Source organism: Oreochromis niloticus, linkage group LG3 (assembly GCF_001858045.2).
Source record: "Oreochromis niloticus isolate F11D_XX linkage group LG3, O_niloticus_UMD_NMBU, whole genome shotgun sequence".
NCBI lineage: Eukaryota > Metazoa > Chordata > Actinopteri > Cichliformes > Cichlidae > Oreochromis > Oreochromis niloticus.
Window position 1 is genome coordinate 23,917,849 of NC_031967.2, and position 27,950 is coordinate 23,945,798.

Consider the following 27,950-nt stretch of genomic DNA (forward strand, 5'->3'; position numbering starts at 1 on the left):
CTGATTAAGAGTGTTAATAAGAATATTTGCCTTGTCCAAAATTGCATCCTTTAAAGTTGGATGTGATGCGACAGAATTGGAAACTGCGCGGCTGTTTGCTCGCCAAATCCTGCCAAAACTCTGAAACTGAAACATTTCTTAATGAGGTTTATTTCTCGCATTCTCGATCAAAACACTCATCAGAACTGTCATGGCTGGCGTGCTTCCCCATGCAGTCTTTTGGCGTGCACGTGTGTGACATTGATTGTGTGTTTCTTCAGGACGACCCCATCGGTAACCTGAACACCGCCTTCGAGGTGGCTGAGAAGTACCTGGACATCCCGAAGATGCTCGACGCTGAAGGTGAGGCCACGAGACGTCAAAGTGACGGAGCAGTGCAGGAAGCGGGTTCTGTCTTGTTATGCTGGCACGCACGGTGATGACCTCAGCTGCAGCGAGATGCATGATGGCAGACTTGGTGGCTCTTGCTTGCTCGGAAAATTCAATCATCTTCATTGAAAAAATGAATGCGTTTTAAATCACTTTAAATGCATCTACTCAGGCACCGGCGGCTCTGACCTTGGAAATATGAGTACTTTGTAGGCAGATGTCCTAAAACGAGTGATTAATGCAAGAATAAATCATAATGCTCTTTATGCATGATGGTCACATTTTAATCAAGCATATTTAACTGAGGTGGGAGTCACCAGACAACCCACGGTACGATTTTACGATATGCTGATTGTTGCAGTAACAGCTGCCCTCACAGTTAAACTTTGTCAGCATCTATTTTATTTAAATTTAAATTGCTATCAGCCTGCGATTGAATGGGGTCAAGTTTGCAATTACACACAGTCTGTTTCTGACAATTAACTGCAATAAATAGTCAAAAATCACGTCTGTTGCTGTTTACAAAAGACAGGACTTCACATTTAACTATGACAGTTGCACTCAGTAAACCTCCTGGTCTACAGGAATATAACCAGAACACAAACAGCTGGCAGCCAGTCGAGCTGGGATCATTGACAAAGATCCATTCAGACTGATGGCAGCATGTTGGTAATCTCTCTGCATTTGTAAGCTATTTGCAAACCTTGATCAGTCTCTCTGAGAGTGACGGCAGTCAGTCCAGGTCAGACTGTGGCTGTCTGCAGAAAGGCTGCTCCTATCAGGCGAGATGAGTTCTAGTTCTTTCATAAAATATTTGGTGTCCCTGCATCGATACAATATTTCCACACTAAGCTGTATCAATTTTTTAAATATTTAATAAAAAATTTTATTTAAAAAATGCTTTTTGAATCTGACAAAGTGGCTTTTCAGAATAAAATGCGGTAAAAATAAATCAAAACTCTGCTCTGCTTTCCTCGTACTGCGGATCATTCTTTAAAACCTTTGCGAAGATGATTTTAAAATCACATAATAATAAAGCTCAACATTGTTTTCGCACCTTCAGATATTGTGAACACACCCAAACCTGACGAGAAGGCCATCATGACCTACGTGTCCTGCTTCTACCACGCCTTCGCTGGCGCAGAGCAGGTGAGCTGGTGTTTTTATGTTTGCGGTAGAGGACCTCACTTCTCCATGTTTCACTTTGATGTTGTTATTTTTCTGTGGATCGAGGAGCTCAGCAGCACAAACCTAATGAGCAAGTGTTCCCTTTGTGATTGAATAAATCAGATGACACACGTGAAACGCGGTCGTCGTGACATAACAGCGCTGAGTAAACGTGCGAGCTGCGTGAATCTCTGTAAATCAGCTGTTGCTACTCTCCCTCTCAGGCCGAGACAGCTGCCAACCGTATCTGCAAGGTGCTGGCCGTCAACCAGGAGAACGAGAAACTGATGGAGGAGTACGAGAAGCTGGCCAGCGAGGTGAGAAACCGCTGCGACCGCATAACTCCCACTCTCAGTCTGTCCCGCACTTCCTCCTCTGCACCGATACTTCTCCTCACTCTTTCTGCTCCTTCACTGAAGTCGTTTTATGAAAATCGATTTTTTTTTTCTCAGTTATAGAAGCATAAAAGAGAAAGTTGACAACTAAGCACATTTATGCAGAAAGTGTGGTGGAATATGAGCAACTTTTTCCTATGTACAGAAATGAAGGGTGGCTCAAGATTTTTGCACAGCATTATATCTTTAAATAATCAGATACATGCAAGTTGCTGATATTTAAAGTTGATAAATAAAGACAGCTAGAACTGATGCACAAAAATGAACCTAAATAAAGACATTCTTTCACTAAAGACATACACAATACAGGTCATATGGTGTGTGTGTGCATATAAACTGCAGTAATCAGAGTACTCTGAGTAACCTTTGCATTTCTCTTCTGCAGCTTCTTGAGTGGATCCGTCGCACCATCCCCTGGCTGGAGAACCGCGTGGCGGAGCAGACCATGCGCGCCATGCAGCAGAAGCTGGAGGATTTCCGTGACTACCGTCGTGTCCACAAGCCGCCCCGCGTGCAGGAGAAATGCCAGCTGGAGATCAACTTCAACACCCTGCAGACCAAGCTGAGGCTCAGCAACAGGCCCGCCTTCATGCCCTCTGAGGGCAAGATGGTGTCGGTGAGCAAGGAGGACGATTTAATGCATCACTGAGGATTTTCAAGCTCTCATATTAGTTGAAAGATTAAATTCTTTGTGTTAGTTTGGAAAGGATTTTATGAGATGTAGAGTTTGAAAAAAGAGACCAAAACGACAAATTTACACTTCGATTAATGGTTAGACTCGGGCACTTCTATTCGAGGCGCTCTCTGAAAAGGATTCACGAATGCCAAAGCTCTCCCCTTTCAAAATAAAATCAAAATGCCTTTATTTTCATGGCAAGGTTATTTAATGACTGCAACACATTTCAGCACAGAGGCCGTCATCAGGGAATAAAACAGAGATAATACACACACTGAATCTTTTCTAGTAGTTTGTCAGCAACAGGGACTTCCACATATGGTGTCCCACCAGCAGGCAAGCTTCCACCTAAAGGTGAGTGGAGTACGATCCAGAGCAAACATTCACCCAGATTCAGTTCAAATTAGACAAGAAGAAGAAGCATAAAAATATAAAAGAAAAAATTGTTTATTCATCATCAGTGAATTTCTTATCTTCGTTGCATAAAGCACAACTTCAAAGAGACTCTTTTCAGCTACCAGAAAAGAAAATATTCATACCTGCTTTCTGAGAAATTTACAGATATTAAAAAGCTCAAGGTCTACGAGCTCAAGTCAATTCAGGTTCAGAGTACAGCGGGCCGCCACGAGCTCTTAATTCCCCTCGAATGGGTCGATAATACGGCTAACACTCCTCCGCTCCCTCTTCTTCAGGATATCGCAAATGCCTGGAAAGGTCTGGAGCAGGTGGAGAAGGGCTACGAGGAGTGGCTGCTGACAGAGATCCGCCGCCTGGAGAGACTCGACCACCTGGCCGAGAAGTTCAAGCAGAAGTGCGCCATGCACGAGGCCTGGACCGCAGGTAGGGGGCGGATAGATTTTGCGTTATTATTTATATTGTATTTAGCTTACAATATAAAGCACTTTTAGGTGAGTGCTGGCCCTGTATAAATAAACTGAATTAAAGGCAAAGATAGACCGCTGCTTGCTTCCTTAGTGACAAATGTGGATGTTTCTTAGTGTAGTCATTTACACAGTGACTCAACAAGTGAAAGGTGGGGTTTTTTTGTGTAAAAGAAACATTTATCAAATATTAAACATGCTCTTGTCCTCTCCTGGTTTTTTTTTTTATATTTGATGTATCAAATGATACATTTTTTGTAACTTTTTACCTCGGTTAATCGTGAGTCTTCACACTTCACTGTGTAATAAGGCAAAGCACCAAAAGATAACCCTCAAAACCTCATCAAAGCACCATAAATGGCCCAATAAGATTATACAGAGTGATTAAAAAGGATCTAATGATTCATGAGGACACTGAAACGATCCAGCGAGTCAGAGAAAAGAGGAAGAGGAGATATAAAAATCTGAGCAAGAGCTGTAAAACTTTAAAAGCTTGTAGGCCGGACTTTCTACTGTGAGGAGCCTCTTTAAAGTAACTCTGTGTGTGTTTCAGGTAAGGAGGATCTTCTGTCCCAGAAGGACTACGAGTCGGCCTCGCTGATGGAGATCAGAGCCCTGATGAGGAAGCACGAGGCCTTCGAGAGCGACCTCGCCGCTCACCAGGACAGGGTGGAGCAGATCGCCGCCATCGCCCAGGAGCTGAAGTGAGAGCGTGTGACAAGATGTGTCCTAATGCCGGACGTTAAGGTCATGGGGAGAAAGGGAGATGTTAAAAATCGTGATGGGCGGGGGCGTGGGTGGAGAAAGCATGATCACACAATTATTCTGGATAATGGGAAGAAGAGCTCGTTTAAAAGCCGCGGGAGGAAGAGCAGGGGAAGAAAGCGAGTAGCTGAAGTGACGGCAGGGATGTCGAGAGCAGACGAGAACGCAGCCAGGAACAAAAGATGCAACAGATGAGTGGAAAATATTAATGAGAGATAAGAAAGATGAAAGGGTGCTTCACGAGAGAGCGGAAACCTCTGATCTCGCCATTTCCTTATCCTCCGCAGCTCCTCGGGGCTTTTTTTTTCCGAGATAGCCTTGAGATGATTTCTTTGATGTTACAGTATATGAGCTGATCAGCACTGTAAGGCTGAAAATGTACAGTGTAATTTATCAGCGAGGACTTCAAAAGCACAAATCGTGACCTCGGTATCAGAAAAGAAAAGTTCTTAGATGACCGTCAACTCAAAGGAGGGTGAAATATCAATGCATCTAATAAAAGGGCATTAAATATTCTGGTTATTTGGAGAAATGAGATCACTTCACAGAAGAGTTTCTTCAACTTTACTACTTTAGATCAGGGGTGTCAAACATAAGGCCTGGGGGGCCAGAATCAGCCCAGTGAAGACCCTGATCCGGCCCATTGGACAGCTTTGGAAAATGTGAAAGAGGACATAAATTTTACACTTTGAACTGTTTTTTTTTCACAGGTTTAACAGCGTTTCCCTCATGGTTATTCATACCACACCAAAGTCATTTAATTAGAGATTTCTCTAATTTTACACTTTACTTTTTAATATTTTACTCCGGAGATCTTGAACTTTATCATGTAGAATAACTGAGACACACTGTTAATATTCAGCTCGTTTTTCTTATATTAAGAAATCTCATTGGTTAAACGTGCAGCTAAGTTTCTTTACACTGACTGAAAGGAGAGTTTCACTCATCTGACAAACTTGATTATTCTTAATGATGATTTATTAGTGAGCTTAGCTGAGTTTCAGCTAATATTGTTACCGTTTTGTAATTATTTGTGTGATAACGGTCTCTGTACTCGTCTGCTTTGTTGTTTTTCTCTCTCTCCAGTGAGCTGGACTACCACGATGCTGCTACAGTCAACACCCGCTGTCAGGGTATCTGTGACCAGTGGGACAATCTGGGCACGCTCACCCAGAAGAGGAGGGATTCACTGGAGGTAAAACTAAACAGCAATCAGCTGCTTATGTAAACAACTCAGTGAACACATGTTACAGTTTTTAGTCTGGAAAGACAGCTGGGATCGTCTCCAGCCTTCCCGAGACCCTGAGCTGGATGAGTGGAAATGAGTGCATGAATGATGAGGGAGGCGATGGGGAGGACGCGGGATGCACAACAGGTGGTGCAAAACTGCTGATTGCAGTTACTGTACACAGCAGGGGCTAGCAGCTGATTGGCTGGGAGGGTGCGGTCAGGCTTAGATGATTGGATAATAGGAGTGACACTAAAAAAAATTTACATAAATGATTTTGAGTGTGGGATACTAAAGATAAAATAACATGTTTCACACAGAGATAAAATTGTGATTATTGTAATATGAATTTGAGTTTTGGTGATTAGAGGCCAACACTAGGAGCAGGCGGCAGTGGAGGAAAGTCATTTCAGCTTCAGTTGTAGTGCACAGGTCCAGAGATCTGAGTACACTTTTATATGGTTCGAATATTATAAATAGAAACTCAACAATACGGTGCGAGCAAGCAAGAAAACACCTCCAGCTGAACGAGTTTCTGGGGTGGCCGTCTGCCTCAGAGAGAGCAGGGGGTCAGGAGGAAAGTGCAGGGACAAAAAGGAGAGAGTTGAGAAACAGCAGGCAAACCGTGGGCTGCTCTCTGAGATCAGAAAGCAGCGGAAACATGGAGGGAAAGCGGACAAAGGAGAGTTTGCATGTGAACAGACTGAAAAGCAGAATTCCAGTGATTACAGGAAGTGACAGAGTTACAGGAAGTAGGTAGAAAGATCTGGAAATTGTGTAGTTGTGCGGTTTTATAAGCACAAGACACCAGACAAATATGGCTAATGTGATTCAAGACGCCTTGATTTTGATCTGCAAATTCAACTTAATGTTTTCACAATGCTGAGCGAGGAGTGACAAAAACAACACAGAGTGCAAATGGCCTTGTTTGCATGCACACGTCTGCTTCAGCATCACAAGTGTGTTTCTCCCTGTGACGGCAGCGTGTGGAGAAGCTGTGGGAGACCATTGACCAGCTGTACCTGGAGTTCGCCAAGAGGGCGGCACCCTTCAACAACTGGATGGACGGAGCCATGGAGGACCTGCAGGACATGTTCATTGTCCACAGCATTGAAGAGATCCAGGTAACCATCTGATTCAGTTTTATTTATATAGCACCAAATCACAACAACTGTCCCCTCAAGCTGTTTTATATTGTAAGATAGAAACCCCAGAATAATACAGAGAAACCCCCAAGAATAGAACGACTCCCTATGAGCAAGCACTTGGCAACAGTGGGAACGAAAAACTCCCTTTTAGCAGGAAAAGCTCCAGCAGGACCAGGCTCACTGAGGGGCAGCATCTGGTGTTTGCTTTGAAGCTAACACAAATCTTTTGAATGATAATAAGAGGAAACACTCACTGACTGATGAGCAGCTTTGATGTTTGAGTGCCGTCTGTCGTTTAAGACAACTTTTCTTTTTTCTCAGACATTTAAATCTGTACCAAAGGAAGATGTTGTACAAAAAACACACTTTCTTTTTTTCTAATACGCCTCCTTATATTTCTTCTTCTCCCACACAGAGTCTGATCACAGCTCACGACCAGTTCAAGGCCACTCTGCCCGAGGCCGACAAGGAGCGCATGGCCACTCTGGGCATCCACAACGAGATCCTGAAGATCGCCCAGACCTACGGCATCAAGCTGTCCGGAATCAACCCGTACACCAACCTCTCCCTGCAGGACATCAGCACTAAGTGGGACACTGTGAGTCAAGTCAAACAGACACCGCGAACACAGCGTTTGTGGAAGGAGCAAATTAATCATTATATCACAGACACAATGAGGAGCGTGGCTGCTCTTTAAATCTGCCTTCAGAAAGTTAGCATTATGTAAGCAGCAAATGTCAACCTGGCTCTCTCTCTCTCTCTCTCCGTGTACACTCCATTTGGTCATCCAGCTAATATTAGCACAGCGCAAACATAGCGACAGGTCAGGAATAGTACAGTACATGTGGGTTAGAGTGACACTCAACACTGCTGGCTGCGAGGCTCTCAGGGGAAATCAAAATAACTCCACAGGACAGCCTGTCAGTGCAGTCGTAGTGCGACACACATCAGACCATCTGTGCTCAAGAAACAGATCTGTTTTTTTTCTTTCCCTCTGGGCAATCATGAAGTAACAATCTGGAGTGAAAAACTATGTTTATAGACTTGGATAAAGTGACAGCAACATTCAGTAAATTTAAAGATGCAGTCATGCAAGTGTAGAAATGGTAGAGGTGACAACATCTTTAAGTAAACTGTAGTAATATAAGTTACACATAGTCAGCGGATATAAACTGTGTGTGCAGGTGAAGCACTTCGTGCCCCTCAGAGACCAAATGCTCCAGGAGGAGGTGGCCAGGCAGCAGGCCAATGAGAGACTGAGGCGCCAGTTCGCCGCTCAGGCCAACATCATCGGACCCTGGATTCAAACCAAGATGGAGGTACGAGACTGAGGACTGTGCTGTGTGTAAATCTGCACAGTCGGATCAACGTGATCTGTGGGAACAGTAACGCTCAGCTGTTGCTACAAAGTAATGCAGTAAATATGTAAAAGTATGCTGAATTCCCTTGAAAATATTCCATCCTCTCGTCTTATGGCACTGAAAATACATCTGAGCTCAGCATATAAACACCATGCTGGAATGGTGAGTGCTGCGTTTCCTCATCGATTCCTGTCTCTGCAGGAGATCAGCCACGTGTCTGTGGACATCGCCGGCTCCCTGGAGGAACAGATGAACAGCCTGAAGCAGTACGAGCAGAACATCATCAACTACAAATCCAACATCGACAAACTGGAGGGAGACCACCAGCTCATCCAGGAGTCCCTCATCTTCGACAACAAGCACACCAACTACACCATGGAGGTGTGCATGCAGACCGCAGCCCGATCTGCAGACGGGCTTAGCTCTCACTCCTCTCTACCTCTGTTTTAATTTCCTCCCATTCCCTCTCCACTGCAGCACATCCGTGTGGGCTGGGAGCAGCTGCTCACCACTATCGCCAGAACCATCAACGAGGTCGAGAACCAGATCCTGACCCGCGACGCCAAGGGCATCAGCCAGGAGCAGCTCAACGAGTTCAGGGCCTCCTTCAACCACTTCGACAGGGTGAGGCGACACCGGAGGTCGAGGAGAAGGGAGTGGTGCTTCGTATAGTTTTCAAACTTTATTTTTGGCATTTCCTATTTAAGAGGCTGAAAAAGTTCAGATACGTCACTTCAGCTCACTCTTATTGATGTTTTAGCATCACTAATGAATGAATTCATTAATTACTACGACTCTTTGGCAGAGTAATGAAAGAGATACCTTGTGCTGTTCCTTTGCAGAAGAGAAACGGCATGATGGACCCAGACGACTTCCGTGCCTGTCTCATCTCCATGGGTTACGATCTGGTCAGTGGTCGGGCGCTCATAGGCTTGACTTGTACAACAACTTGAGCGTAGTTAAAATGTAAACTATAAGGACTTAATGATTCATTTGCACAGTAACGATTGCTGATTGTTGCTTTTGCTGACAGGGTGAGGTGGAGTTTGCGCGTATCATGACCCTGGTGGACCCCAACAACACAGGCGTTGTGACCTTCCAGGCCTTCATCGACTTCATGACCCGCGAGACCGCCGAGACCGACACTGCAGAACAAGTCATGGCCTCCTTCAAGATTCTGGCTTCAGACAAGGTGAGCAGATGGATACAGAATCTTCTTACCTTATATCTGATATCATCTAACAGTCCATTGACCAGTCTGCTTATTTAGCCCGTACAGAGCTTCCAGTGTAGCCAGAGGACACATTGATATGGACAAAAGTACTGGGACATATAAAAGGAGCGACAGACAGGGAAACTCATGTAGCGAAGCTCCCGGCACACAGTTTTAGTGCTGATGTTAATGACACTTTTACACATTATCCGCCTTTGCACTCGTGGCTAAGTTGCTGTGGTTCTTGGACTCTGCTACTTTGCAATAACACCACTTACAGATAACTGTAAAATATATTTGAGGGGAAAAAAGTTCAGTGAGCTCTTTAGAACAGCTGATTATTTCACAAATGTTTGTAAAGACAGACTGCGTGGCTAGGTACTTGATTTTATACACCTGAATTCACAGATTAAGTGACTGTGTGGCTCAACACTTTTGTCCATGTTGTGTATTTGGGCTGAGACTTCTTGTCTCACCTGCTACTCAGTGATTAGAAATGCAGATACATTTTAAAAGCTAAGGCAGACTATAGCTGGCAGTTTTAAGATTGCATGTCAGAAATCCATCGTTTCCTTTCAAATTCGGATGGTTAGCCTGCAGCAAAGCTCCCGAATATGTGACCAGTTAGGGCAGCCATTCCCAAAGTCAAGAGTGCTATGGCACTCCTTAAAAAACAGAAAAATCCAATGGGACCCACATGATCTGAAATCAATACAAGAGACAGTGAAGTTCATCCTTGAAAATTTTATTTTAAAAACACATAAAAAAAACAGACTGTTGGCTATAAATCTCTAATGCTACACAGTCATATGCAAAGAGTTAAGTCCAATGTGTGACCCACCTACCACTGGGACACTCAGAGTAATGAGTAACATCACAGTCTAAACTCCTCCTGTTACCAGTTTGCATTCACTTTTTATATAAATAAATACATTCATATAAATATGTAACTGTACATACTTTCATTTGTAGGCCACACTTTAGAAATCACTGAGTTTGGGGAACTCAGACCACAAACAGATAACATAAAGGTTCTGGTATCAAACACCTTGTCAACACTGATATAGTATCTATTTACAGTGAGAGTAATGTATTAGCTATGATCCAGGAGCGCTGCAGTTTTGTTATAAGAAAGTCAAGTTGCTGGATAGGCTGTAAATGACCCAGGCTGGAGTCGGCTTTGTGAAGTGAAAAATTAAGCAATAAACAAGAAACCAGCTTTCGAAAGCTGAAAGAAAAAACAGAGCCAGCACATTTCTTATTAATGAATATGGTTTCTAACCCAACAGGCTATATAAATAGTATAACTTGGCTTAATTATAACAAGTTCAATAAATTAAACAAAAAAAAAAAATCTGACAAATCAGGTTTTTGGTCATTGGCATGATTGTATCAGCACTGATGTGTTGATACTTTGTATGTAGGTTGATGAGACTTTTTGAAATGTTCACATTCATAGAAAACACCTCTGACAAGGGAAGGTGATGCTGTGGCACCTAAATGCTTATATCCCAAAATAACTCGATCCAAACTGAGGCCAACTCACTCAGGTATACAAGGAAGAAATTATACGGAAGCACTCTTTATCTCACTCCAAGCTTTTTCTTTGATTACATACGTAACCCGGATTCTCTGAGTGTCCCGATCGCTTTGCGCAAAAACAAAGCGCAAATTTTCCCCTTAAATCTGGGAGAAACATCGCGATTTATCTAGTACAGCTTTATTTCAACAGTAAGTCCGTAATTTAAATTCAAGTTTTCATCTTTCCAAATTCAAACTGCAGGACTGTTTGCCTGAACCTTGAGTCATCATTCTCCGATCCTCACAGATGCACCAGTACATTTGTAACAGGAGACAATAGCTCTTCGTGAATCACACCTCGCCCCCTCTCTCTCTTCCGCAGAATTACATCACGGTGGAGGAGCTGCGCAGGGAGCTGCCTCCCGAGCAGGCGGAGTACTGCATCACCCGCATGACCAGGTACGCCGGACCGGACAGTCCTCCCGGCGCCCTGGACTACATCTCCTTCTCCAGTGCCCTCTACGGAGAGAGCGACTTATAAGCGCAGCTGCTTCTCTTCACGTCCTCCTCCTCCTCACCCCTTCTTCCCAGCTTCTCTTATTTCTCCTGTATGGAGAGAGCGATTTTAAACCCTTCCACTGTCCCTTTAAAACACGTTATTCATTTTTTTTTCTCCCACCACCTTCTTAAATCTTAACTTTATTCCCCTCTTCTTAACTCCTCCCATCCCTCTTTTTAAACAGGAACACTGCTAAGAGAGGGGAAGAGCAGAAGACTTTGCTCAGACCTTACAAACTCTGTTCAGGCTGCTCAGCTCCTCTCTCGTTTAAAAGAAAAGAAGAAGAAAAAACAGGTGTACCAGTTATTGCACTGAACTTATGTAAGCAGCATACATAATGACATACCTGCCTTCACAAGGCTTTAAAGAGAAGGAGGCAACGAGAGAGAACGAAAGTTACGATTATTTTTGAGCAAAGCCGTGTGCTCTTCCCCTCTCCTTTTTTTTTTTTTTTTTTTTAGAAGGGTGATCAAAGAAGAAAACGTGATTGGTCAGTTGGCTTGGTTGGTTGTGTATTTGTGCAGATGCATGCTATGTTGAAGTTTAGAGAAAAAAAAACGCCGTCTTCTGAGTCGCCGACTCGCCCTCACACGAACCCCCGTAGGAGCCCGTTCACGAGTTCAGTCAGCAGAGGAGCGAGGCCTGTCGGGTGCTACTGAAAACTCTCACCACAGCACTGTGAAACCTGAATGTTACCAAAGATGCGATTTAACCTGGAGATCTTAAAGCCTTAAGAAACTCAGGAACACACGGAGGACGAATAGGAGCGCCGAGTATTAAAAGACGCAGGTGGAGGGAACGGGAGGAGAGCGCCGTGGCTGGGCGGTGACTCGGGAACGGATACAGAAAGATGAGCTGTTATGGCCAGAGAGAGCGACCTCTCCCACACACCTCTCTCCTCTCTTATTAAACTCTTTTTTTTTTTTTTTTTTTAGCCTTTTTTGGGGCTAATTGTAAAATTATGAGGAGAAGGGGGGCAAAGACAGAGGGAGGTGTCAGACAGGGCATCAGGAAAGTTGTGGATGAAACGGGAAGAATCAAAACTGTACGTGGAACCATAGCAGGCGTACTCACAACACAGGGTTTAGGGTAGCATTTGAAGAAGAGAGGTGAGCCACGACGATCGCTGTGTTAGGCTCCTCCCTGTGCATGATCTCGATATCTTAATCTCATCTGTGCTCCATTTTCCTCCTCCTCCCCCTCATCCCTAACTCATGCTGTCTCATCACTGATGCCACTCTTTCAGTCATATGTTAAAAACCTCAACTTGAAAATAAAAAAGGAAAATTATATTATTAAAACCACACGTGTTTGTGTCTTTATTACTTTTCTCCCGTTTGATCCCCGGCTTCACTGCTGAATGATTTTTAAATGTAGCTGCACAGTCTGATAAAGTGTCCGACCTTTAACCTCTGTGCTCGAGGTCACATGTCCAATTCTTTGTTGGGGTCACAGCAGAGGTTGGAGGGGAAGTCCAGCCCCATCTCTGCAGCGTAGAAGCGCCATCGGTCCTCGTCCCCTCGATGCGTCAGGTACCTGCAGCCCATCCTGAGCTCGAACTCCCGGAGGTCGCACCACAGCTGGAAGTTCTGCAGGAGCGAGAGGAGAGCGTGCATGACTCATACACATCAGGACTATTAGAAACCTGATCAGGTGCATCTGAGCATCCTGGTCAACATCTATGAACGCAGTAACACTAGATCGAGTTTATTCTGTTATTTCACACTACAAAATTAAATGATTCTCAATGATGGCGTTCGTAAAGTGTCCGACCTGCAGCCAGCTGTGTCCCAGCGCTTTGCCCACGGTGAATCGCCGTCTCACCGACACCTGCAGCAGGTTATTGATGAGGCTCACAGCTGGGGAGGAAATGAGACGGAGAAGGATTTTCTAGAGGAGGATTTACTCACTGGAGCCACCCAGTGGAGAAACAGGAGAATAACAGGACTCTGACACTACAAACTGTATGTGTGGGCAGACATGGATCAAACTAAGGAAAATGTATTTAAATGTTTAAAAAGAAAACATAAAAATAAAGCAGCATTGTGGCCTGACATGACAACTTTCTGACCTGGAGTTTGTAGTGTGTGAAACCTTTAACAGGGATGATGAATGGTAACGTGTATTAACTGAAACTGTAAACCCAGCTCACAAAGAAGTTTTAAAACTAAAGAAAAACCACCGTTCCTACCCTCCAGTGAGATGGGGGCCCAGGTTTGGCGCGGGTACATGAAGGTGGCGTTGGTGATCTGCTGCCGGATGTCCTCATCTTCATTAAAGGGGAACGTGCCGCTCAGGCTGACGTACATGATGACGCCGACAGACCACATGTCCAGAGAGCGGTTGTAGCCGTTGCTGCTGATCACCTCGGGTGCCAGGTAGGCCGGAGTCCCCACGACGGAGCGCCGGAAAGACTTCTCCCCTATGATCCGGGCGAAGCCGAAGTCACACAGCTTCACCTGCGGCACAGAGGCAGAGCTGATTAAAGACGATGCGGTTTGCTGTATCGGGAACTAAAGCGCGAAATCCCACCTGAGGTAAGGGGTCTGAAGTGGCCAGCAGTACGTTCTCAGGTTTCAGGTCACAGTGAGCGATGTGCTTCAAGTGCAGGTACCGCAGAGCCTCAAGAATCTGAAGCATTTGAGAATTTCACATTTAATTTTGGGATAAATACAAACATTAAAGGTCACTGCATCTTTGTTAAAACAAGAAGAAAAAAACAAGGACATCATCTAGACACCCCTGGAGTGTTTCTCAGATCGGGATCTCGTACCTGCATGACGAGGAAGCGAGTGATGCGTTCAGGGAGTCGACCTTTCTCGCTGGACAGAATCATCTCCAGCATGTCTCCGTGCAGCTTCTCCATTACAACAAACACGTGCTCGACAGTTTCGAACATGCCCTCCGACAGAACCACGCCGGGGTGCGACAGATTCTGGAAAACACGCACGTCACGTAAATCACCTGATCGTGACTATAACACTAAAAATCAGCTGAAAATCAAATGTGTTGAGTTAATGAGGAAGAAGTGAGGAAGGAATCAGGAACAATGTGACAGTTATTTGTACTTGTGCTAATAACTCACTAATAACTAATGATTATTTACTAACCATGTCCACAACCATCTGCTAATCAATAAACATTCACCAGACACCTTATTAGGTAGCACCAGGTTGGACCTCCTTTTTCCTTCACAGCAAGTTTTTGGTCCACACTGTCATGACAGCATCACACAGTTACTGCAGATTTCCCCGAAGGCCTGTTCTTAGCTGACAGGAGTGCACCTGGCGAGTGGCTCTTTGAGTTACTGTTGCCTTCTTTTCAGCTCAAAGCAGTCTGCCCACTCTCCTCTGACATCAGGAGCCTGTTTTCACCAGAAGACTCTGGATATTTGTCTCATTTTCAGACCATTCTCTGTAAACTAGTGATGGTTGTGAGGAATAATCCCAGCAGATCAGCAGTTTCAGAAACACTAACGAAGTAAGAAGGGACTCCTGTGTAACTACTGAGAGCACCAACACAAAATTAACTAACGTTGAATACTGGTTAGTTAATACATCAGGATTTAAACCCGATTAAGTAACTGTCACTAATACATCCAAGCTAGTTCTTCTACAGTGACATAATGGATCAGGAGTTATGAACAAAGCAATGATGAATGGCTCTTTAACCCCTTAACGCCCAATATATCGTATTTGATGCATCAGGTTTTGAGGCGTCTACATCATCAGTGTGATTTTATTTTCCCCTCAAAAACCGAAATAAAGAAGACAACACATTTTTAAGCAATACATTTTGAATAAATTAAATAAAATTCCAAATGTGGCCTTTAAGATACCAATTAAAACTCATATATGCAAATTAATATTTATTTAATTCTAAATAAATTGGCAAAAAGTTTATTATGCACTCCATTTAAAAGAATGTGAATTTTCTGATAATTATGCCACAGTTTTAAAGGTTAACCATCAGGTTGTTTCTGGTTTGTTCCTCACGTGTTTTCAGTAACTTGTTACATTTTTTGTGTCATTTCTTGTAAAGTGTTTGAAAACTGCATTAAAACCTGCAAGATGGACACTTCGTTTCTCAGCTGCGTCTCCTGTTTGGTGGGGAAACGCGTCTTGTCGATGACCTTGATGGCAACTGTTCGACCCGACTTCCTGTGAGTTCCTGAAGAAGAAAAAACAAAAGAGAAATGATAATGATGCAAAATGCATTTGTAGCTTAGCAAAAACAGAGAGACATTTGATGAAAAAGTTTGTTTTGAGCAACATTTCAGCCTCTGAAGTCTCTGGTTTCTTTGCTGTTTGTCAACCAAAGTCTGTTTTGACTTTTGAAACTGTTTCTTCTGTACTATGTATTTTCAGATTACTGCATAGAGACAGTCACAGGATTTTCATGTACTCCACGTGTTCAGTTTTCTGAACATAACAACATGATGAGAATCAGCTGACCTCCGTACACCACGCCAAACTGTCCCGACCCCAGCACCTCGTCTGTACAGATCTGATACACCGAGCTGATGTCCTAAAACACACACAAACACACCTCAACACTCTGTAACACTCTCCTCTAACGTGTGCACGATAAACTCGCTGAAATCTTACCGCACTGCGTCTGTATCGGTATTGATCTGTAACCAGAGACAGGAAGTCTCGTTAATTGAATGTTGCGGGTTCATATCCATCACCGTTACCATATTCAGAGTAAGATCTGATATTAATATCTGATGTTTTCTGCCTCACCCTGGATCTCGTCTTTGGGTCCTCTGCTGCTCTCCACGGGCATCATAGCCTGCCGGATGGCACTCTCCCAGGCTGCCCCTCCTCGCCGGCTATCACGCAGTACACCAGTGACACCGTCACCAGCTCGAACGAGTGAGTGCTGCCGTCTGATGACGGCACGGAGAGCTGGGCGGGGCCTCGGACCCCGAGCACCTCGGACAGAGAGATCTCCTGCAGAGGTGGTTTAAAGCTATAATCCATGACCTGCTCCCACATGTTTGTATAATCAAAGTAACATCTGTCATGCTATCATTATCTGATTTTCACTGCACTACAAACTTCTTAAAGTACATTTAAAATGAACAAAGGAGATAAAATGAACATACACAAAATACAATACTGTTCTCTTTAAAGTAAATGCTGCTCAGAGCGCGAGCTGCCTCGGTGGATGTTTGCACTGTTTACACAGTGACACAGTGGGAGGAACAAAACTGGCACACTGCAGGAACATTTCTGGATATATGTTAATGAAAGAGGCCTTTGATACGAGTGGGAGTGAGCGTGCAGTACACAGGATGCTGCTTTGTCTGTTTCTGTCTGATACCATGCAGCTATCATACCTTGTAGAACTTGGTGGTGTTTTCATTCTGGTACAGAGTCATGCTCTTCCAGTCCAAGATCCAGTAATGGCGTTTCCTCTGAGTAAAGATACGACCGAGTTAAAAGCCGATGAAAATGTGCTTCTGCTGCACAAATATCATAACCTTTGCTTTTTTGAATGTTTCCAAATCTGAAAGAGTGTGTTTCTCACCAGTGTGTCTGTGTTGGTGTGGTGGACCAGCCACCCCTCTCTCAGGACTCCTCCACCTCTCCTCTTAGTGTGATGCACAGACTGGACGAGCCTCATCAGGGGGATGTTGCTGCTGAAACACGGACTGGTGGGCGGACAAAGAGAGGGAGGACAAAACAAAGGCCAGTTTAGAGATGGTGAATAAAACAGAAGTCGCCTCTAGGTGGCAGCGTGGGCCACAAACACAGCCGATAAACTCCAGGTATAAACGACAGGGACGATAAACGTCTGTTTTATAATACGTGAGGTTTGGGCGACATGTGATTCAGACGTCTGACAGCGTTCGGACACTGTCTGCACCAGCAGACAGCTTTTAGCTGGGATTACATCATCAGAAAAACTTAGTGCCCCTCTGACCTCATCGGCTCTCGCAGCTGCTCGACTTCCCCGGTCTCTGCCTGTGAGTCATCATCGGTGAACATGTCATCGTCGCAGATCTCTGTGGTGCAGGTGATCACTGACTCATTGTCCTCCAAGTCTGGTGGGCAGCTGTTATCAGCTGCTGGGCTTTCTGGAAATGTGGCATCAGCAACTAATGAACATCTACATATAATTCTATTTATATTATTTACACGATTAGGGCCATAAAATACCAACAAATAATGAGGTAAAAAAAGCAAATAAGTTCAAGATGAGGTTAACCGAACAAAAGAAAATGTCTGATTTTTCTCAATAAATGACTCAAAATGCATCTGAAATACTGCTGATCAGTCACCTGTCTTTGTTTGTTCTTTTTTACATATTCTCTGGTGGAATCATTTCAGATCTCATCAGGCTCTGATCGAGTTTCCCTGACTCATCATGCAGCTAATCATCACCGCCACTCGGAGGAATGTGACGTTTCTGAGATGCTAATTTAGAGTGAGGCCTGAATCTATCAAATGTTCCTCGGAAACAGGGTGAATCCGCTTCGACTCAGGCTGACAGCATCAGAGTCAGGCCCCTTTTCAAAGAGCCATAGTCTAACACAGCCACAAGCCCAGAATATGAAATGAAAACCAGACCTCAGACCTCCGGGGACCGTCACTCACCTTCCCCGTTCATGCCGTTCCTCTCTCCGGGACAGTCTCTGGGGACTAAAGGCTCACAGCGCCGATGGCAGTTAAACCTGCAGTCTGGAAAAATCATGGAGGAGATGTGGGAGGTTTAAAAAGGCTGACAGAAAAAAGGAAGAGCGCTTGAGTCTGGAAAGATACAAACTCATGAGTCAGAATATTGCGGTCAGTTTTTTTTTCGTAATGAAAATGAATGTCGTCTGAGATTCGAGACGTCTGAGACACATCCAGGCATTTAGGTAAAATTAGATTTAACCCAATCTGCTTACGTAAATACGTGGGATACACAAGCTCCTTGACACAACAAGTGTTTGCTGTGTGCTCGTGAGCCTCCAAGTCAAGCATTACTAATCAAAGTCAATGCTTTGCAGGAACAGAGCACCAAAAATGGCCACAAGATCTGAACGCATCACATTATCGGGTTTGTAAAGGAGGAGGCCTGTCACCCACTCTTTCACGGGAATGGGTGACAATAAAATTCAAACGTACACATCCTTCTGACCTGTTGTGCTATCTACACCTTTAGACCACATGTGTCGAGATCAAGGCCAGTGGGCCAAATTGGGACCTCTGCTAAGATGTAGAGGCAAACTCAAAATTAATTAAAGAACAAATAACCCACAGCACAGGATGTTCCTTTGAGCCAAACTTTGAGGTGATGCAGCTGTAAAGGCTGTAAAGTTTTACACTCATGTGCAGCCAGTTTGACAGCAGAAGCCTGGTAGTATGGCACAAGCAAACTGCAAGATCAAAGATTTTCTGCTCTCAAATTAAGCATCCTACAAAACTACCGAGTTGCCACGTTCAGTTCAGTTTTATTTATATAGCACCAAATCACAACAACTCAAGATGCTCTGTGTTGTTAGATAAAGACCCACAATAACAGAGAGAAAGCCCGAACAATCAGACAACCTCCTCAAGGTAAGTAGCACGATCTGATATCGTCGTGTTGGTGTTGTTCCCAGATCATCATGAAAATGTTGTTCCAGGATCAACATTGCAAGTGACCAATCAGAATGCTGTGACGTCATAGTTTTGCGACTTCGGGAAAAACCGCCGTAAAACAAAAAACTGTACTTAAGCTGCGAGAAACCGCCTCTGTCCACCGATCACCGGACCCTGACCCTAACCCTTTAATAAACGGTAAGCAGAACTGATATTGTCCTTGCAACATGGGGATTTCATAAATGCACGAATGGCTTGGCGCGCAAAAGAATAACGTCACAACATTCTGATTGGTCACTTGCAATGTTGAACCTGGAACAACATTTTCATGATGATCTGGGAACAACACCAACACGACCATATCAGATCATCCAGGTAAGCACTTGGTGACAGTGGGAAGGAAAAACTCCTGTTTAACAGGAAGAAACCTCCATCAGAACCAGGCTCGGGGAGGGGCAGCCCTCTGCCGAACTAACTGGGGGTGAGGGAAGGAAGACAGACAAAGACACTGTGGAAGAGAGCCAGAGGTTAATAATAACTAATGATTAAATGCAGAGGTGTGTAAACACACAGTGAGTGAAGAAGAAACACTCAGTGCATCATGGGAATCCCCCAGCAGCTAACACCTACTGCAGCATAACTAAGGGAGGATTCAGGGTCACCTGGTCCAGCCCTAAATATGCGCTTTAGCAAAAAGGAAAGTTTTAAGCCTAATCTTGAAAGTAGAGATAGTGTCTGTCTCCCGAATCCAAACTGGAAGCTGGTTCCACAGAAGAGGGGCCTGAAAACTGAGGGCTCTGCCTCCCATTCTACTTTTAAATACTCTAGGAACAACAAGTAAGCCTGCAGTGTGAGAGCGAAGTGCTCTAATAGGGTGATATGGTACTACAAGGTCATTAAGATAAGATGGGGCCTGATTATTTAAGACCTTGTAGACCCAAGAGTCCCTGTCAGTACTCTTGCTGCAGCAATTTGGATTAACTGAAGGCTTTTCAGGGAGTTTTTAGGACATCCTGAAAGTAAATAATGACAGTAGACCAGCCTGGAAGTAATAAATGCATGAACTAGTTTTCCGCCTCACTCTGAGACAGGATGTTTCTAATTTAAGAGATATTAGACAAACCTGTTTTTCAGACCTGTAAAACAGGTTGAAATAATAGAAGCAGTTATTATATTTATACATAAGAGTGAGTTTTGCTTTTGTTAAACGCCTCGTGCTGTTAAACAGGTTGTGGTGAGAGCAGTGTAAATTATGCAGGACTAAACTTTATAGAGGCCAATAAACTTTCTGTGCACTTGTTGAGAACTTCATGTGGGCCAAATTGTGAGGGAAATACATTTTACAGGAAATCTGATGCGATTCTCATTTCCCGTTGACTAAATGGACTAAGTTCACTACCCCTGACGTAGATTGGGTTTGCTGTGGGTTTTTTCAGCGAGGTCAACCTTTTCTTAACACTTGTGCTAATTTCCTTCTACCAAACGAAACGTGCAGCTGGCTAAAATAACAGCTCAGCTGAGGTGTAAACCATTAATATTTACATCCTGTCATGGTGCCACAGCAAGAGGGACTCACTGCAGTAGAAGCACGCGATCTACTTTCTGATAGAGCTGGCCGGTGACAGTACAATTAGAAAAGACTGAACATGGCTTGTTTGGAGACAAAGCCTCTTCTCTCTAATAGGAACATGGGAGCACAGATGATGTTTGGAAAGTTCCATCTGAACAAACCACCAGACCTCTGGAACAACGAATGTCCTTTGCACTGACGAGACGCACAAAACCACGTTCAGAGGAAACCAAACACATCGCTGTCACTGAGTCAACCATTAACACCAGAGTATACCTAGAGACAAATATGATGCCATCTGTCTGACAGATAAAGCTTAGACAAAGTTGAATCATGTAACAGGACAATGATCACAAGCACAGCAGCAAATCTACAGATCTGTGAATAAACGAATCCTGCAAAGCTCAGCGAACTGAAACAACGCTGCAAAAAAAGTGAGATGCAATCTCTCCATAAAAATGTGAGAAACTGATAAAGTCACACAGGACATGAATAATTCAAGTTATTGCTCTAAAGGAGGTTGAACAAGTTACTGAAACATGGGGTGTGCTTAGTTTTTCATGGACTCCATGAAGGCAAAATGTTTCTTTTTTTAAATAACCGCACGTTATTAGTAGCTTTTGTTCAAACTGAAAGTCCCCTCACCTGAGCACTGCAGCCCCTGCCTGAAGAGGCCTTTGAGCAGCCGGTGGCAGTACTGGCAGACGGTGGGTTTGGTGTAGCTGTGGATGTGGAAGGTGTGAGGGACCTGAGCCCTGCTCCAGTCGCTGTAACCGACTCCCAGCCACACCGGAGCCTCGGCCCAGGATGGAGGCCTGGACGCGGGCTTGGACATGCTGATCTGCAGAAAGATGCAAAGTGAAAGATATCAGCTTAGAGTAACTTGTGGTTCGAATATGTGGTTCGATTAAAGACCAGTAAAGGTTACAGGTGTGCTGGAGAAACAAACACATCCAGGGTTGCAAACATCCTTATCTGCACTCATCATCAGGCAAAATTACAGATACAGTAGTTCCTCACCTCTTCTAGACTCCCGCCTGCCTGATTGGACAGCGAGTGTGTGCGAGGTCGCCGGGGTGGAAACAGGGAAAAGCTGGTGCTAACCTGACGCCGTGCTCGGCTACAGTTGCTGGGCAACTGCAAAGCACAACGTTTATGAAAGTCTAATCCACAACCTGTAAAGAGATAAAAGTTAAAAAAAAACAAAAAACACAAAAACCTTAACAACACTCAAGTATCAGTGAAGAGATACCACCACATGACCATGAAGTGTAAAGGCGCCTTTACCGTCACATTTTAAACCCTGCCGAACGAGGCCCCACAGCATCTCTCCACAGTGGTGACAGAAAGTGGGGGTCCGGTACGACTGCACCGCCAAGGAGTGTGGACGCATCGTCATCTGCGTCACGGAGGCTGATCCTGAATCACAGAGAGGACTCGTTACACCAACAGACATCCACGCTCCATGCATTTACTGCTAAGACTCCACTATAGTAGCTTTGCATGATTCACAGCTCAAAATAATCCTCATTTGTCTTATACTGGTCCTTGGTGCAGACGCTCGACTCATATACAGTCTGAAACAAACACTTTTAACTTCGTCCACCCGCCCACTGCCCCCCGTGAAAATAGGTTTGGAACAGTAGGAGAGTTGGGCTTATTTAAAACCTTTGTCATGTCTTTTTATTTTGTTTTGGGGGGTTTTTTGCCTTCATCAGAAGAGTAGACAGTTGAACCTGGGCCACTGCATTCAGTCCTACAGCACATGATCGCCACTCAACGACAACCAAAACTTTGTCCATTTTTAATATGAACATCCACCAATGTAATAGTATATAGATGACAGAAAATAAGGAATAACCTACTCAGTACAAAAGCAACCTGCTAAAGATGAACAGATCACACTTTAAGCATCAGAATGCTGTGACTGAAGTTAACAAGCTCACATCTGTGCAGGTCTAAAACATCAGCTCTGGTGTATAACATGTTTTTAAGAAATGCCATCTTGGGATGTGAAATGGGCTCGTGCAGAAACACTTTAATGGGAACTGTAAGTAGCTGTTTGGTTAATGTAATCATCAAAAGAACCACACTCTTGTATGTGATTTGTGAATTTTCCTGCAGCAGACTTGTACTTTTTGGACAATCTCTCTGAGCCAGAACTTTTCCTTTGAGGTTTCACAGCTTTGTGATGCTTCTCAGTATAAAGGGAAGGGAACGGCAGACTTTAATGGAGGAATCTGTACCCAGCAGATAACCCGAGAGCCAGCATGAATCAGAGTTTTACAAATCAACAAGGTGCTTGAAGCAGCAGATGGTCTTTGCTTCATAAAACTGATTTCTTTTCAAGAGGTTCTCTCCAAACACCTGGACAGAAACGGCACTTTACATGCATGAATAAGCCATATGTCACCCAAAAAAATGAGGTACACGTAGTACCAGAAATCACACCGAGTGTCCACCTGCCTCTGTAAACCTCAAACACTAACCTGAAACGATGACCTCAATGAGGTCACCATCCTGCAGCTCGTCGGAGTCGGTCAGCCGCTGCAGCAACTGCTCGGAGGCGGGTTGATGTCTGAACAGCAGAATCTTCTCCCCGACACCCACCACGCTGCAGTCTGGAGCCTAAACACACAAACAAACAAAAACCGCAGTCTCAGGTTGAGTTGCTATTGAAGCAAGAAGATCAATTTAAAAACCCCCGAAGGGCTCCGGTAATGCCACGATTTGCCTATGAGTAAATGAAACAAGTTATTATGCAATATGGGGGAAAAAAAGAGTCAATTTTTCCACAAATAGAGTATTAAAACATTTGAAATCAGAGAAAGCGTGGTTTGGGAAACTGGACACAGCAAAGAAAGCCACCTGCACTCTGTCAGTCGTGATTTTCCATTTTCACGTCTGCACGGCGGTAAAGAACAAAACCACATTAAGATGAGCACAGAGACTGAAGACAGCTCTGAAAGGAACTCTGAGTGATGCACCACAGGTAGAGAGTGACTCCCCCATGTTCAGCGTTATAGAAATAAATAATCTGTGTTCTTCTGTCGCCAAAGTACGTCTGAGGAAGAGAGAAAGGAAGGCTGCAAAGTAGCTCAAGCTTTGTTTTTAGGGATGATAAGAAACTTGAGTCAAAGATGTGCACAGTACAGGTCAATTCGTTATTTAAACATGTTCAACTGCTCTATCCAATCAGCCAATCACACGGCAGCAGCTCAGTGAATTTAGGCACGCGGACACGGTCAAGACGACCGGCTGAAGTTCAAATTGAGCCACAGAATGAGGAAGAAAACGTGATTTAATTAACTTTAACGTGGCATGGCTGTCGGTTTCAGACAGGCTAGTATTTCAGAAACTGCTGATCTGCTGGGATTTTTCCACACAACCATGTCTAACCAGTTCTCTGGGTGAAATGTTGATGTCAGAGGTCAGAGGAGAATGGCCAAACTGTTTCATATTGACAAGAAGTCAACAATAACTCAATTAAACACTCGTTACAACCAACGTATGCAAAAGAGCGTCTCGGAAAGCACAACATATCGAACCTTGAATCAGATGGGCTACAGCACAAGAAGACCACACCGGAAGCCACTCCTAGCTTAGAACAGGAAACTGACGTGACAGTTCGCACAGGCTTCACTAAAACTGGACAAAAGAAGATCAGAAAAATGTTGTCTGGTCTGACGAGTCTCGATTTGCAACATTTTGATGGTAGGGTCTGAATTTATCGATGGTTCTGGCTGCTGCCGGTGGCGTGATGGTGTTGGGGATAGAACAGCTGAGCATCATTTAAACTCCACAGCCTGCCTGAGTGTTGGTGCCAACCATGTCCATTCCTAACAGCAGTACTCATTGATGTGATGCAAAACATTGCATTATTAAGACGACCATTTACACCAATAGAACAAACATAATCTGTCCATTAATTCCACCCTGCATCATCAATTTCCCTTATAGCAGCTCTAGCATTAAATCTGTCATGAAAGCACTCAGTTCTCTCCAGGTGCAGCAAACACTCCTGCTGCCACACAGCTTGGCCTACCAGCCAACCGGCTGAGGAGCAGTTCGAGCCAGTCAGCATCACCAAACCAGCTAAATCCAAGTTAGGATTAAAAGCTGTATATTTTTTGGACAGAACAGAGTACTGCACACACACACATATATAATATCATATCAATATAATAATATATATATATAAATTAAACAAAGTGCATAAGTGGAATTGTGCTTTATATGACCCTAAAGGTAAAACAAATACCTGCTAGGTTTCAGTGTTGTTCATCCATCATTGACCACTGACTATAATGAATGCAAAACGTGCACAAGTGACACACACACACACCCGATGAGCTGACCTACTGCCTGGAAACTCAAGTTGAAAACTGTAAAGGTGCGCTGCGTGCGTGCGTGTTGGTGTGTGTCTCACTCAGAGGGGAGAAGCTGTGGTTGGAAAGTTTTCTGCGCTCGTGCCGACCACAGTCCCAGTAACCGAGGAAGTGCAAAGACCAGCCCAGTGACAGTGAGATGAAGCCCCTGCAACACCTGCAATTCACAACTTTCCTTATTTAACCTCAACTACAGTTTTACTCCACTGTCTGTGCGCTGGCACTTGGGTATAGAATTGGCTCTTTAACCAAGTATAGAGTACCCAATAATTCTAAATACATCTCTGGTGGGTGGAGGAAATCTGTAAAATGGCGAGTTTATATCTTTTCTTTTTTTAAACTTGTCATTTAGTTTTCCAGAACAAATTGTATTCACAAACACCCTCAAAAATCTGAAGGTGGTTGGGTGACACCCACTTCACAATACAAAATGTTGGTGAAATTACACCACCATACAGCGAGCTGCAAACACAACAGCACAAAACCACCAAACTCTGCAGACAAAACCACACTCCATGCACAAACCTACACTACCTCCCTTCATAAATAAGGTGACCTTTCATAGTCCACTTCCTGACAGTTCTGAGAGCCCTGAGAGATTTCAAACATCATCATAATAGTTTCCAAGTGGGACTGTGTTATGGGTCAAGGCGCGTTGTGACAGCTCAGCATTTCATTCTAATTTATGTCTTTTTTCATCACCTTCTGGCTTCTGGCTCTTTGCAGGCAGTTTTTTCCTACAGCTGTGGGATCTGAGCAAACCACATGCCAGTCAGTTTTGACCAGTATCGAATGGCACTTAAAAAAAACAAAAACTCCAAAACAAAAGAGAAGAAAAAAAGAAAACAGAACAAACCTTGACCCCAATCTGCACGGCTACCAGCTAAAAATGAGGTAGACTCAGAAAAAGCTGCTCTCTTTAAAGTGCTTTAAACCCCAACTGCAGCTGAAGATGATGAGAACACTTCTCTAGGATTGGTCCAACTACCAAAAAATGCCCCAACAGAATACCCACAATGCATTTCAAAAGCATCTTTCATGAGACCCTCTCGTGCCTCCTAAATGATGACGCCTTTCAGATTCGCACATCTGCAGGTTGTTATGCACACTTTCGCTTTTTGTTTTTGTACAACTCTGTAAGTTATTATTGTCCAGCTCCATAGTTTTTTTTTTTTTATTCTTGGACTCTGTGTTACAGTAGCTTTGCATATAATAGCCGTCACTTCATCCTAAGCTCCCCTCTCGACTTTCTGTTTAAGCAAACTGTCTTCTCATTGGCTGCCCCTCATAAACACGTTTGAATTTCTGGGAGGCGGCACGTTTGCTCGCTGTTACAGTCATGTGGTTGAGAAGACCCCTCTCTTTGATATTGACTAATCGGACAACGCACTACTGTGAGTGTGTGTGTGTGTAGGAATAAAACATAGATAAAGATCTATTTTAAAACTGGTGCATGGCCTCTTTAACACTCATGACTGATGGTGAACTCTTCATGATCTGATGTATAATACCGCCACGCCTCCTCGTGTCAAAGTGCTTTCAAGCCGGGAAACGACGCCACCCCGTGCGGTTACCTTGCGCTCTATGACCTCAGCAGCCAACCTCCGGGCATGACGGTAGCTCAGGTTGCCCGCAGGGACTCGAACCACCTCCCTGAACAGACCCAGCTGGAACTGGACCAGGACCGGTGCTGTGAGACTATTGGGACTCGAGGGAGTCAGTGTAGACATGGAGAGAGAGCCTGCAGGAGGAAACGTGGATCAAGTTAATGTGGGGTTGAAGGTGTGTTAAAAAACCTGAGAGAAAGCTGAAGAGGTTTAACGTGAAACTCCAAAACAAAGCACTACGCAGGCCCCTGTAAATCTACTCCATCTTAACTTTACAGCTCTTGTTTGAAATAGTTCCTGTTTAACGTTCAGGTGTCTAAAACTGAACCCCCCAATTTCTCAATAAGAGATTTTTATCTCACCATCGCCCGAAATAGAAGGATATTTCAAGCAGTGTATACTCTCTTCGGCTAAAAAGACTTCTGTTGTAAAAGCTTTGTTATTGACTGATATAACAGGACATAACTTACTACACAGAACTTTGATCAAAATAAACTAAGAGTTATTTTTTAATCAGATCAAGAACAAACTAAAAAGCACCAACCTTACGGTCTAATCTTGGTCTGGTCTTTGTCTTCGACGATCGAAGGATTGCGTCTCAACAGAGCAACAGCTGATCAATCTATCATGGTGCTGCCGAGGCTCATCATGAGCTGCTGGTTGCTCTGGTTTCCTTTTTGTGGGGCTCGGCTGTCTGAGAGACAGGAAGTAACAAGAGAAGCACTCACCTCTGTGAAGGCTGCAAAAAGCACAGCGTACGGTTAACACCCCACACCCTGGCTGTCAAAAGTTAAACACGCACGTACTTTGAAATGGTTAAAACAATTCAGCGCGCACGTTCGCTTCTGTAGAAGTTTGGAAAACACACAGGAGGCAGATTTGGTTTGAAAAGTGGAATTTGCATTTATTGAACCTTTGATTAAAATACACATTAGGTTGGCCCCGTCATAATAAGATGCATGAAATCATCTGCAACAAAACAAAAAAAGAGAGAAGGCCTGCGTACGTACATTGTACATCACCATCAGTGGCTCTGAGTACATGCACTGATCTCCATACACATTTGGACAGGCAGCACACAGAAATCAAGATTTCTCTTTTAAGCTTTGGATCAAATTGTTGCTGCTGCAGTGATCACAAATTAATATTTACAGCTGTAGCAGTTTTGTTCTCCCACGTGAGAAAATAGTGCATTAGCGGTCACATATTTAAGGAGTCTGCACCTCCTGAAATCCCAGTTATTACACTGCACCGACCCAGGGTGTAGAAGTGAACGATTAATACCTTACAGTACTGGTAAGTATTGATATGATGGTGTGTACTGGGAAGAAGCACTGATCTTTATTGGATCTTCAGCTACAAACTAGTGTTTCACCATTTGATTTTTAAATATATATGTATACATACACACACACACACACACATACAGTTAGACAGTGTTGAGATTGTGTGTATGGTTACAGGAACCTCCCATCATTCTTATGAGTGAATAAGTGACAAACAGTAAACACGTATATAAAGGTCATAC

General features: G+C 43.9%; 2 protein-coding genes and 1 long non-coding RNA gene across 3 annotated transcripts in view; 2 read left to right on the top strand and 1 right to left on the bottom strand.

Moving 5' to 3' along the window:
- Positions 1–12,584, top strand: part of actn3b (actinin alpha 3b) — a 36,676-nt gene extending 24,092 nt beyond the window's left edge. Inside the window, exons 7-21 of the mRNA XM_003447547.4 lie at positions 261–342; positions 1,433–1,518; positions 1,761–1,853; positions 2,317–2,547; positions 3,300–3,447; positions 4,042–4,192; positions 5,340–5,448; positions 6,465–6,605; positions 7,045–7,227; positions 7,814–7,948; positions 8,192–8,371; positions 8,468–8,614; positions 8,833–8,898; positions 9,024–9,182; positions 11,107–12,584. Of these exons, the coding sequence (XP_003447595.1) occupies positions 261–342; positions 1,433–1,518; positions 1,761–1,853; positions 2,317–2,547; positions 3,300–3,447; positions 4,042–4,192; positions 5,340–5,448; positions 6,465–6,605; positions 7,045–7,227; positions 7,814–7,948; positions 8,192–8,371; positions 8,468–8,614; positions 8,833–8,898; positions 9,024–9,182; positions 11,107–11,265 (2,070 nt within the window). The 3' untranslated portion in view covers positions 11,266–12,584. The remainder of the gene's footprint in view (positions 1–260; positions 343–1,432; positions 1,519–1,760; positions 1,854–2,316; positions 2,548–3,299; positions 3,448–4,041; positions 4,193–5,339; positions 5,449–6,464; positions 6,606–7,044; positions 7,228–7,813; positions 7,949–8,191; positions 8,372–8,467; positions 8,615–8,832; positions 8,899–9,023; positions 9,183–11,106) is intronic.
- On the bottom strand, positions 12,212–27,301 carry prkd4 (protein kinase D4). Its single transcript, XM_019356890.2, is given in 20 exon segments — positions 12,212–12,872; positions 13,057–13,142; positions 13,475–13,742; positions 13,816–13,914; positions 14,057–14,218; positions 15,347–15,453; positions 15,738–15,810; positions 15,891–15,916; positions 16,029–16,103; positions 16,106–16,238; positions 16,628–16,705; positions 16,819–16,942; positions 17,215–17,368; positions 17,889–17,972; positions 21,073–21,268; positions 21,448–21,602; positions 21,715–21,846; positions 22,917–23,055; positions 26,390–26,556; positions 26,972–27,301. Coding segments are annotated over 19 exon segments (2,412 nt in total). The 5' UTR covers positions 26,546–26,556; positions 26,972–27,301; the 3' UTR covers positions 12,212–12,707.
- Positions 13,683–15,791, top strand: LOC112846199 (uncharacterized). The gene is made up of 3 exons (XR_003219054.1): positions 13,683–13,820; positions 15,325–15,445; positions 15,651–15,791. It is a non-coding gene; the product is annotated as an uncharacterized LOC112846199 (long non-coding RNA).
- Positions 27,302–27,950: the final 649 nt, after the last annotated feature.